The sequence below is a fragment of the Scleropages formosus genome, chromosome 14 (assembly GCF_900964775.1).
Source record: "Scleropages formosus chromosome 14, fSclFor1.1, whole genome shotgun sequence".
In the NCBI taxonomy this organism is placed as follows: Eukaryota; Metazoa; Chordata; class Actinopteri; order Osteoglossiformes; family Osteoglossidae; genus Scleropages; species Scleropages formosus.
Genome location: NC_041819.1, coordinates 16123699 through 16135700, shown reverse-complemented (window position 1 = coordinate 16135700; position 12002 = coordinate 16123699). Strand labels below are relative to the sequence as shown.

Genomic DNA, 12002 nt, shown 5'->3' with positions numbered 1-12002 from the left:
ATCATTAAAAGCAGTGAGTCATCTTTATACTTATCCCAAATAATACCCTATATTGTATTTAATAATTCCGTATTAGTAGGCAGCTCGTCTCTATACAATTACAACTTTTGACAGTTGTAAGGCCACCTTCTGAGTGAATGCATCAGGAGGGTCAAGGGAACAGAGGGGGCAGTACAGCTTCTGGACCTCTTTAGAGTTATCCAGTACACTCTATGGCAAATCTAATGGTGGGGTCAATACTCCATGACACAATAATATCTTGAGTAAAATTAGTTCAATTAAGGGGGCGTGGTGGCGCAGTGGGTTGGACCGGGTCCTGCTCTCTAGTGGGTCTGGGGTTCGAGTCCCGCTTGGGGTGCCTTGCGATGGACTGGCGTCCCGTCCTGGGTGTGTCCCCTCCCCCTCCGGCCTTACGCCCTGTGTTGCCGGGTAGGCTCCGGTTCCCTGCGACCCCATATGGGATAAGCGATTCAGATAATTTGTGTGTGGTTCAATTAATTTCAGTCAAAATCAACACTTACTATTACAGAAACAGGACAGTATCATTTAAAATACATATAACATAATGTAACATATCACCATAACACTTTCAGAGATCAGTGAGTAAATACTACCATAGTTTTACTGAAATCTCTGTGGGAGTCTTGAGTCTTCTAGCATCCCAGTTGGGAGACAATAAGAACTGGTTTTTCATAATTTTTCTTGTAAAAACATACTTTGCTTCAAACTTCAAGGACTGCATTGAAAGTGACTTTTCAATATCCAAAATTTAAAGGAGAATGTCATCTGCATATAAGAAGAAATCACGCAGGAATGATTTGAGAATAATAGGCGGGATGATGATCATTTCGGCAATCTCGTCGAGTGTCTTTTCACACATACATTGCTCTGCTGCACAGGCAATTTGCTAAAGATGCTGCATACAAAACAAAATCATTTTACTAAAGCTACACCCTTGGGCCAAAAAGAATCAATAAATATTTCAGCTCAAGTTAATAAAAAGGTTTTTTCTCCATCTAACAAAAGAACTGCAGATAGTTCAGCTGAGTTATGCCTGTAATCATATGATATAATGTCCATTACATTACATGACCAGTAGTGGATATTAGAAAAATCACAGCTCCTTCAGGAGGCCAGATGCTCTGAGTGCTGGAAATTATGAAAACGATGCTAAAATGATAATTAGTGCAATATTATAACAGTTTGTTACACCTTTAAAATCCGATAATCCAATTATGAGATAAACTGAAGATTGACATGGTCGAGAAACCATTTGGTGTTCTTCAGTGACAAGACCACTAGCTGGCATTCCTCCAGGTATATGGTTTCACAACTTGTTCTTACGTCAAGGGCAAGAGTTAGCCCAGCTGCGTTCAAGCAGAACAGCTTGGTGACGCCAACATCGCTGGACTCCACAATGTTGCCATTTACAAAAAAAAAGAAAAAACAACCAAATGCTTGATTTAGTTTAGTCACATTTCAGTAACACTGATCTTTGTACAATATGGGGGCGTGGTGGCGCAGTGGGTTGGCCCAGGTCCTGCTATCTGGTGGGTCTGGGGTTCGAGTCCCACTTGGGGTGCCTTGTGATGGACTGGCGTCCCGTCCTGGGTGTGTCCCCTCCCCCTCTGACCTTACGCCCTGTGTTGCCGGGTAGGCTCCGGTTCCCCGCGACCCCATGTGGGACAAGCGGTTCAGAAAGTGTGTGTGTGATCTATGTACATTAAATTGTTCTATTTTCCGAATGCTTCTGTCACAGAGTGCCCCAAAAAAAAAAAAAAAAATGTTTCTGGGGAGCTACTTCCACGTATGGTATGTTAGTGAGCCCCTTCCCCTCGAGATGACCTACTTTGTTTATACCCCCACACACGCCCACAAATATGGGTATTTAGTGCAGCATGCAACTCCTGAAAGAAGCCAGACAACAGAGGTCAGAAGCCCTGTCTAATTTATGGGGCTCCAGATTATTTAAAAATTCTTTGCAACTATGTCAAGATCGGCGTTGGATTTATGGCTCTTGGTGGAATGAATTAAATGTATTGAGTTTCTCTGAGTCACTTATTAAGTCATTGGAAGCTGTCTGAACTTTATGTACGAAAACTCAATATTCAAATTAAGTCTCTAAGTTTTCCATAAATACAAGTTTTACTAAACTGTGCATAATGAGATATGTTCTACATTACAGCCTTTGTATTCAAGTCATCAGTCATTTCATACATGTGTTCAATATTTGCCTGCCAAAGTGCTCTCAATACTGAAAACACAGCAGTATAACAGCTGTTGCCGTTGGACTTGCAGGTTGCAGGTTGAAATCCCACCTCCTGCTACAGTACCTCTGAGTAAGGCACTTGTCCTGAATTGCTCCAGTAAAAACAACCCAAGAGTTTAAATGGCTCAAGTGTTGCAAAAGCTTGCAAAAGTGGCTCAACTGTTAAAAAGTTGCTTATTTAGAAAAACATCAGTTAACAGAATAAATATAAATACACTGTATTTCCAGAAGATGTGTTGGAAGGAAAACCACATAACCTCAAGAAATATGACCATGGAATATGCCAAAGTTAAAAGTCACTCACGCACTTTTCTTAACTGCTTATCCCTGTCAGGGTCACGGTGCTCCGGAACCATTGGGCACTAGGCTTGCAGGATTACACCCTGGACAGGATGCCAGTACATATCAGGGTAGCCACATACACACACACTCAAAATTAAAACAATGTCTGCTAAATTGCCTAACGTGAACATGACACTGACAGCAACAGAGGGTAAAAAAGTAAAACTGCATGATACTATTTTAGGAAAGAGCGTTCTTTTATTTGAAGTCTGAAGCTTTGGAACTGTTCTCTGATTTCACACTGTGGTATAGGTCCATTCACGTAGGGAAAAATGCAAGGCCGTTCCATCCCTCAGTTTACAGTGAAGTTTAGTTTAATAGACAAAAGGAGAAGCTACTGGCTGTTTCACTTCTCTCCTTTCCTTGAAACGTGAGCAAAAAACAGGGAAAGGCCAAGAATGCGCTTGGGAATGTGCGCCATTACTCTCACGACCAGCTTGCCCCGGGCTGAAAACACTTTGTCGGAACTGCTAAAGGGAAAATAATGGCTCGTCCTGCTGCTGTGTTTCAGAAGGACATATTTCTAACAGCACCAGCAACGGCACGTTGATCCAGTTGAGGCTATTCCAGTAGATGGCCTGAACACTTTTCAGAACATTTTGGACTTAGGCTGTTCTTTTTTTTTTTTTTTTTTTTTTACAGGTACATGGCAGACAATGAGCTGAAGTCGTTACTTTGTAAAAGTGCACCGACTTTAAAAAGTGACGAGCACCGACGTCACGTGGTAAAAGCGCTGGGCAAAGTTTGAAGTGTTTCTCTTTTAGTTCTTATTTGCTTTCGTGGCAGCAGCACAACACATTCTTTGCACCGAAAAGAGTGCCAAGCATTTCCATGAAGCTTGATGAGATTTTAGTCTCTCACTATTTACACACAGACCTATTGCCTACTTACACAAGAGTCTAGCTCTAAATGGATCTTAGTCAAAGAATTATATATTTAACACACCTGTCTGACATTAGCAGATACACCGAAACTAGGGGGCACAATTACTTTAGCCTGCTGCACATATCAGGAGAAAAATCATTAACTAGACCCATGCAGCCAGCGCTACGAGAGATTGTGATCTAGGAAAGGAGCAAACTGACATGTAAGGATAAATTTAAAAGCAAAAAGATCTAGGTAAAGATATTCATGTCTGCATACCTACATTTAAGTAATATACTGTATTTGAGTACATTTCTGTTAATGGTTACTTTACAACGTCCGAAACTGGAATGGCCAGAATTTGTGTCATCTGATTACAAGACATTTTAAGAAAGTGTGTGAGCCACCAATACAACAGAAGTTCACTTCAAGTTGTACAAGTGAAGAAGTCCAACTCAAAGAAATCCAATTCTCTTCTTTGCTACGAAATCCAGTACACCATTTGCTAAAAGATAAAATGTATTAAAATTAATGGTATGATTACCTGTGCAGAGACATTTACAAGGTCATCTCTTAAGATATTATCAAAGTTCTGTATGGAGCGAGATGGAAGTAAAGACTGTTCTCTCGCCTAGTTTACAGTGACACGTACCTGTATACACCCGAGAAAGAAAGGACATTTCCCTCCTCCAGTTTAAACTCAGATATAGTTTTCTGCACCTAGATAAGAAATGGAAAGCTATTCTGTCCTGTATTTTATAGTGTGATATAGTGCTATACCCCAGAGAGTAAACTGAAAGCTACTCCTTCCCCTATTTTACAGTGAGACACAGTTCCATATATCATGAAAAGAAATGAAAAGCCATTCCCAAATTTCAGAGTTCACATTTGCTTTTTGGTGTTACACTTCCATTTCCATTTTTCAAACTGGAAGGAAAGGGAAAAAAAATGAAATGTTAATAAAATACAGTGTGTTGCTAAGTAAATAATTTATGTGCAGCTTTAAGCAGGCAATGTATCATAAAAGTAAGCGCATTTCAATACAGGTCCTGCAGAGGCAAGAGACGGAGCTCAACCAGACACCTTCCGATTGTAAATCTGGATCCTCAGATGCTATGGTACCTGCTGTGCCTCTAAGAAGGCCTTTCTCTTACTCTAGAATTCAGTTCATGCAAGTAATCAGAGATCTCAAATAACATATTATTTCAACCAGTCCTGAATTGTAACCTTAAAAAGTCGGTATATGACATGCCTTTGTTACTATTTGGTACACTGTGTGCATTTCCTTACATCACTCTGTGGGAAAATACCACAATTTACCTTCAAGAGGCATTATAAAAAAACCCACATCTGGAGAGGAACATCACAGGATTAAAATGGTTTCACTTAATCCCAGCTCACTTGTGTCATGGAGTGTCTGATAGATCCGGCAGCATCTCCCTGGGGCACCAGCGTCGGCCTGTTCCTCAGTTGATCCACAGGGTCACAGGACCCTCAAGCAAATAGATAATCCTTACAGTCCTGGAAGGATGGTGGGCTCAGTAATGGCTTTTGAAAACGGAACCAATAGCTCATACTTCCGCTGTGAGAGAGACTCAATTCCCAGGAACAATTATGCAGTCTGGCGAACGTGAGCCAAATTCTGGTCGAGGCTTGATGCTTTTTTCTTCCAAAGAGAGGCTATAAATCACAGCATAGTGGTGCACTGTTTGGGTTGTCTGAACGTAGGTTTTAATCCAGCTCAGTGTGTGTGAAGTTTGCATGTTCCCCCATGTCTGTGTGGGTTTCCTCTGGCTTGCTTTTAGCACAGAGACCTGTGCGCCAAGTTAACTGGTTACTCTGAACTACCGTGTGTGTGTGTGTGTGTGTGTGTGTGTGTGTTTGTGTGTGCTAAGTTCCAGATCGCGGTGACCCTGACTCGAACAGGCAGTTAAGGAAAGTGAGAGAATGGGCAAGAGGCTATTAATAAATGTCGCCACCGCAACCATGACGTTTGTAACCAATTGACATTTCCATCATGTGATATTCTATAAATCCAGACCCAATCAGCTACTATAAATTTCTATAATTCCATCCACAGTAGATTAACAAGTCAGTTGACCAAATCCATATACCTCCATATGCCATTTCAGAGGCAGTCTAAACCCATATTAAAGTCAGTACGTTCCCAATGGTTCCCACTGGGAATTCAATCCACTATGGTTAATTAAATAATTTCTACTCTAGCCAAATGTTAATATTACAACATGGATTCTGGCAACCCGGAGAGTATCGGCTGCGCTCCAGCTTCAGGCCCTGACCCAGTGGTCAACTACCAGTGAATAAGTACATTGTGCAAGATGACTGCAAACAAAACCAAGCTACCTACATAACAGGGACCATTCTCCCTTTCCTTAAATGTAGTGGACAAATTATTACTCCTTCATTCTAAAATGCATCAGAGTATTAAAAGAATCACAGAAATGTGTAAAAACACTTATTTGACTGTTGAATGTGCATTCAGTTTACTGAGTCCAACAGAGAGTGTCCAACAGAGAAGAATGCAGCCCTTGTATCTTAGTACCAATCTTTAGACAATCTTTTCAGCAGGTCAGGCTGCCCCAGCCTCCTCCTTGGCACCTGAAAATGCCTGTCAGTATAAATGATGTAAAATACATCCAAACTCTATTTTTTTTGTTTATTACAGTTACCATGCGCTACATAGGACAGCAGGGAGCACCCCATGGTGTTGACATGCGGTTTACCACAATTATTCCCCTAGTCTCCCCCCATCACAGAAAGCTTCAATCTCTCAAAGGATAAATGTCAAGCTGACATTCTTGAGGCCTTCAGACCAAGAACCTCGAGTCAACAGTAGGGTTCAGCTCCTCCAAAGCCCAGAAGCAAAGAGGTGACCTGCCGTTTGTATTGATTACTTTTTGTAATGGATGTGATGTACGCACACTCATTGGTTTACACAAAGGGTACAGCCTTTACTTGGCTAAATGGCAGCAGAATAAGGACCTCAACTGGGAGTTTTAAAATGGGTGAAATCAGGGACAATGGAGGGTTCACAGATGCTAGCTGTTTCATCCAGCTTCCGTATTGAAACACTTGAAAAGAGACAAACTCTCAGCGGCAAACACAAATCAGCGAGAGGAAATCAAAAGTTTCGAATGAACAGGTGGACCTCTGTTAAGACAACCTCTCAACCAATAAAGGAAAAGTCACCCACTCAACTCAGTCACTCGCTTAGTCACTCAAACCGCTTGTCCCGATCAGGGTGGTGGTGGGCTGGAGCCTGTGCCAGAATCACTGGGTACCCAGGAAGGGAAGCCAGTCCATCACAGGGTCATAAAAATATTGTGTTGGTCAAACAGTTTTGTTCACTAAAATATTAGCATCTCAATGTATTCCCAGATATCGCGCTGATGTTATTAAAGACAAGCCTGTATTTGAGCTTTCGGATTGTTTGTTAATTTTAAATTTGAAACATCTGCTTATCTCTTCAAAACAAAAGATAGCAAAGCAAAGTGGTGGTCTGAAAACAGCAACTTTAGTGGTTGCTATGGCCTATGGTGTCGCAGCCATAGCAAATTAAAAAATAAGAGTTTTGTACCGCTGCATTTTTTCCACTATCTGTGTTATTTACGTTTTCCCATAAAACTTTCAAACGCTCACAGCTCATATCTGCTTGATAACACGTATGTGCAAGTTTCCTGTGTGCCAAAATTAGAAATGCAGAAATGAAAAGAAGCTGCTTTCCAAAGAAACGCAATGTGTTGTGTTGTCCTGAATCCCAGATTTGTTTACATGGTGTTACAACTACTTTCAGAACCACTGACATTATTGTGTCATGAAGTCTATTAGAAATATGCAGAGTAGAAAAGCTAGGATAGGTGGGAACATAATTTGTCACTACATTTTCACATCACCAAGTAAAAACTTTTTCTGAGCATTACTGCGGACCCTTTTTGACTTACTGTCATAAATCAGCATCTAACGGACCTTCCAAATATGAACCCAAAAACCCAACACATAATTTCGAATTTGCAGGTGCGTGTAGGCGAAACAGGTAGCGAACGTGTTATTATTATTATTCTTCAACCCCGTGCCACTGCAACGGTGTGCTGGATGGAATACAGTTTCGGTCTGCTTTCATTTAGACGCCTAAGACAACACTCCTAATATTTCAGAAGCTGGTATAATTACTAGAAATGGTTCCTATAGCCTTTCTGACACATCGCATTTAATTCAAGTGCTGTTCACCAAGCATCCTCAGTGTAGGAAGTTTCTGTTGCCACAGGGGAACATCTAGTTTCGTCTTTTTGTTTTGTTACTCTATAGGCCAGGGAAGGAAGAGGAAGAGGCCCCCTGGGTCACTTTGCCATTTTCACGTTTCCGTAATTTTTGCAAAGCAGCCATAATGCTTTTCGATTCTCGGAGTGAATGACAAATAAGGTTTACTTCACTCCCAGAAAGGTCCTATGACGCTACCTAAAACAGCTGAAATAATGTGAAAACATTACACAAGCAGAAGATAAAAACTTTAACCCGAGACCTGAATTTTTGGGGTGCGCAATCTCCAAAGCAAATGGACGTAATTAATTCCACAATCTAAGTGAGAGGAAACACTGCAAAACTGCAAATCACAAGTGAAAAAAAGGTTCCATCACTGGCACCGGGTATGAACGTAGACACTTCCTTCCTTATTTTGCAATACGCACTCAGAGGGCAGGAGCAGGTACAGCCAGTGCATAATCAGAGCAAAAAATGACTTTCGAAGCTCGTAGAAGAAACATCAGACCCAACTGGTGAGTTGTAAACATGATCAAAAGAGCATGGTACACTTGGAAAGGCCCCCACCACCACCGCTCCACAACCACTTTTCACTGCTGGTGATGATGTGCCTCGTCGGCAAGAGTTACGCCAGCCTCTGCTACCTCGCCCCCCCCCCCCCCCCTCCCCCCGAGGGCCCATTGGGAGCTGCGTGTGAATTACGGGCATTTCGGCAGCTTCTTTAATTCATGTGTCTTCGTGTCACTTTTGTGCCGCTCTGTACAATTTTCACCGTTAGCGAAATGAGAAAATTGAGGAGACTGAAAATGGAACATTGGACTAAAATTAGTCATATTAGACCCCTGAGGGTGGGGTTGCATTGATCACAAATAGCTTGGAGCTGCTTGTGAGGAACGTGAATGAACCACCTTCAAATTATTTGCCAGCACCATTGGTTGCCTGATTAGCTGCTGCATGGTCATTGTGCCGCTGCAATTGAAAGGAAGGGTAGAAATGCAGGAGACGGGGAAGGGACATTCACACAGATGGAGTACTTAGCCTGAAGTAGAAAAATTCTGCAAAATTTCTTCCTGAAGCTTAACCTTCAATGCCAGTTTCAGGTATTGGGTATTGAAAAGACACCTACTTCTCACCAGTTCTGTACATTGAGTTGATATGTGATTCATACATACATTTCATGAAGAAAGCTGTGTGTAAAACGTCATCATTCTTTTTCTGCAATACAATTTTGTTTTCCATTAAATGTAGCACCAGTATATACGCTGGGACCTCCAGTCACTCAACACATACGTTCCACATAAACGTTTTTACATTTATTTTTATTTGGGATTTCCATCACATCTATTTTCAAACATTTGTCACTGTAAAGACCATTTGCATTTCTGTGTGCAGCCCCTAGTTGGCAGTAAAGAGTCTCCAAACATAAAGTGTATGTATGGGACCAGATTAATTCAACTCTACTCCACAGTGTTTACAATTTCTTTGTGGTCGTTTGTGATTGCTTTATATCAATCACAAGATCACGAATGCTGCATATCTTTATGGAGGAAATATATCAGCAATCAACATTAACCCTAGCATTACGGGAAATGTTTTAATGCGCTGAGTGCCGATATGGTTAATATTTCCAGCAATGCTAGCGGTCTGAATTGGGGTCAGTGATGACCCCCCTGTTGTACATCATGCATTGCACTACTACCATCCTCTAATAAACAATGAAGAACAGTCTGTATGCACACTATGCCGGCAGTATTGAAACATAAAATGCTGAAAAGTTAGAAAATTCTGGCACATTTGGTTCCCGCTACCCACAAGGTGTAATACTCCCAAGGTTTTATAAATTTGTAGAGACAATGTACTTTGATTTTCATCATGCTCAAACTTGATAAAAGTCAAAAAAAAGTCCTACAGCATTTTCTAACGGCATCTTTTTTATTTATTATAATCTATTTCCAAGTGAATAAATTCAGGTACTCGCTTATTATGTTTTGTTATTTGTATAAATAATAAACACAAATGGAAAGCGGCCAGATACTGACAAACGTGTTGCAAAAACGCATTGCATGTCCTTTCAAACTAATAAAAGACAATGGAAATGAAAAGTCCCAACTGTATTTGTAAGTTAAGAATCCAGTGCTTTGAAAACATGTTAACTGTAATGATTTTTATTCTGATTTTCTAAAGCAGCCTTATTGTTTTTTTTTTCAGTCATCCCACTCAGTGGATTTAATAAAAATTCTATTACCTCCTAAGGTCATCCCAGCCTCAAAGCACTTCTTCAGACGACAAGAGGGGCAGTTCTTCCTCCTTAGCTTATCGATGGTACAATCATTTCTGCTGGCACACAGGTATTTCTGCTTTCCTGTAAGCAAAATCACAGTGCACAGACAGATTTAGTAAATTTTACTTCCTGTAACATCGTACACACGCAGCAGCACCCGTAAGTGCAAGCAAAATGGCCCATTTCATAAAGGATCATGAAACAAGCTTGAGACAATTAGCTTGTGTTATGTGTGTAAATTACTGCCAGAGGAACTGAGGAGATATCGGTTTTGTTCTCTTTATCTAGGTTATTTTTCTCGAAAAGCTGTGGAAAACAATTTAAAGGAAGCTTCTCCTATCAGGTGTTCATAATCATGAAGGGCTATTTTGGACTCAAAAAAAAAGCATCTGCATTTGGCAAACTAATCATAACCTGGATGCTAAAACTATCCACTATTCATGGGAAGATAACTGTGGTGGAAATGTCTTGCTAAGCCGTTATTATTACAAAGAACGTTTAGCAGGACTACACTGGGTCCATTAGGCAGCTAGATAAAAATCCAGATGGGCTTTTTTTATATAGGTTCTTTTTGTGTCAAGTGACTGTACCTAATTCCCCATTGGTCAATTTCAGTCCGATTCAAAAGTCATAATACATAAGTAAGAAGGCTGGGAGCAGAAATCAGGGGAGAGCCACAAACATCCTGCCTTAAATATTTACAGTACTGATTTACAATGCACTTGTAATGTCCAGCACGCTCCACCCAGATTGAAAAGGCTCTGAAGGTCATAATGTTTCCTATCTGTTTTTGTCCACACTTAAATTAAAGAGTCTATATTTCGAGTCAGTTGCTCATTCTGCTGGTAGGGCATAAGGAACCTTTTGTCTGCTGAGCACATGGGTCTTTTGTGCTTTCAAGCTAAGTGTTATTCACTTCAAATAATTTTTTTTTTAAAGCACATCAGTAGATTCTTTGGGCATGGAATCATGCTCTGTGGAGCCAGTTTTATTACCCTGTAATTCTGCAAACAACTGGACATTTCTGTAAGCACAAGTGCAGCGGCACATGGCAATGGTGACAAGCTGGTCAGGCAGGATGTTGCTCTCTGGGAAAAAATACTTGACTGATCGCTGACACCGGACTTTGGTTTTCCAAAGGCTGGCTCCTGCACAATCTGCTCAAGGATCTCAGCAAGTAAACATGCAGCTTGAATTTGGTGGAACTGCCAGGCAGAAGGTTGGCTTCTGGGGAGCTGCTGAATTAAACCAAGTTTCAAAAACTAGATGTTTAAGGAGCAGAGAAGAGTGGCACAACAGGTAAAAAAAAATGCCAGTTATAGTATATGCCTCTTCATGAGGGAAAAACACATGTTCCTTGAACGCTGCGTATTACTCACTCTCAGTACCGTAGTAATGACAAAAGACGAAATGTATCCTGATTGCTGCCATTACGCAGTAGAGCTTACAGATGTATTTTTCTCACCTCCCCGAACTGTGCAGCTCAGTATTTTGCTGAAGCAGTTCAAGTTAAATACCTTAATTAATGGGATAAAAAAGCAGGACCCTTCTTGGAACTTTAACCAGCAACATCCCAAACAGGAATGGTATTTGAACTCAACACATTTTTTTAAAGCACCTTTATAGACACCTAATGTTTCCCATGTGTTACTGTAATAGGTCTGAAAGAATTCTTCCTGCAAACTGAAGCTGGGTATCAGCCTGATGTGATGCCAGGTCACAAGGTGAGAGGTGAGCTGACAATACGCAAGCACTTGGTACAGGTGAACGTCACCTTATTTTTGCTGTTTCCACTCAGAATGCAGCGCTGTGGCACAGGAATTCATGGCCCACAAATCTGCCGTTGGCGCAATTTCCAGGACGCATTTAAATGTCGTATCTGCTGAAATGTGCTTTGGTGCTTTGGGAACATACTGGCAGCAACTGTAAATGATGATTGGACGATTTTGAAAAAAGCAGGAGCATAGA

General features: G+C 41.0%; 1 protein-coding gene across 3 annotated transcripts in view; it reads right to left on the bottom strand.

Annotated features, from left to right (window-relative positions):
• Positions 1-12002, bottom strand: part of ar (androgen receptor) — a 43559-nt gene that overhangs the window by 10907 nt on the left and 20650 nt on the right. For all 3 annotated transcript variants that reach the window (XM_029257893.1, XM_029257891.1, XM_029257892.1), the window contains exon 4: positions 9999-10115. In XM_029257893.1, the coding sequence (XP_029113726.1) occupies positions 9999-10115 (117 nt within the window). The remainder of the gene's footprint in view (positions 1-9998; positions 10116-12002) is intronic.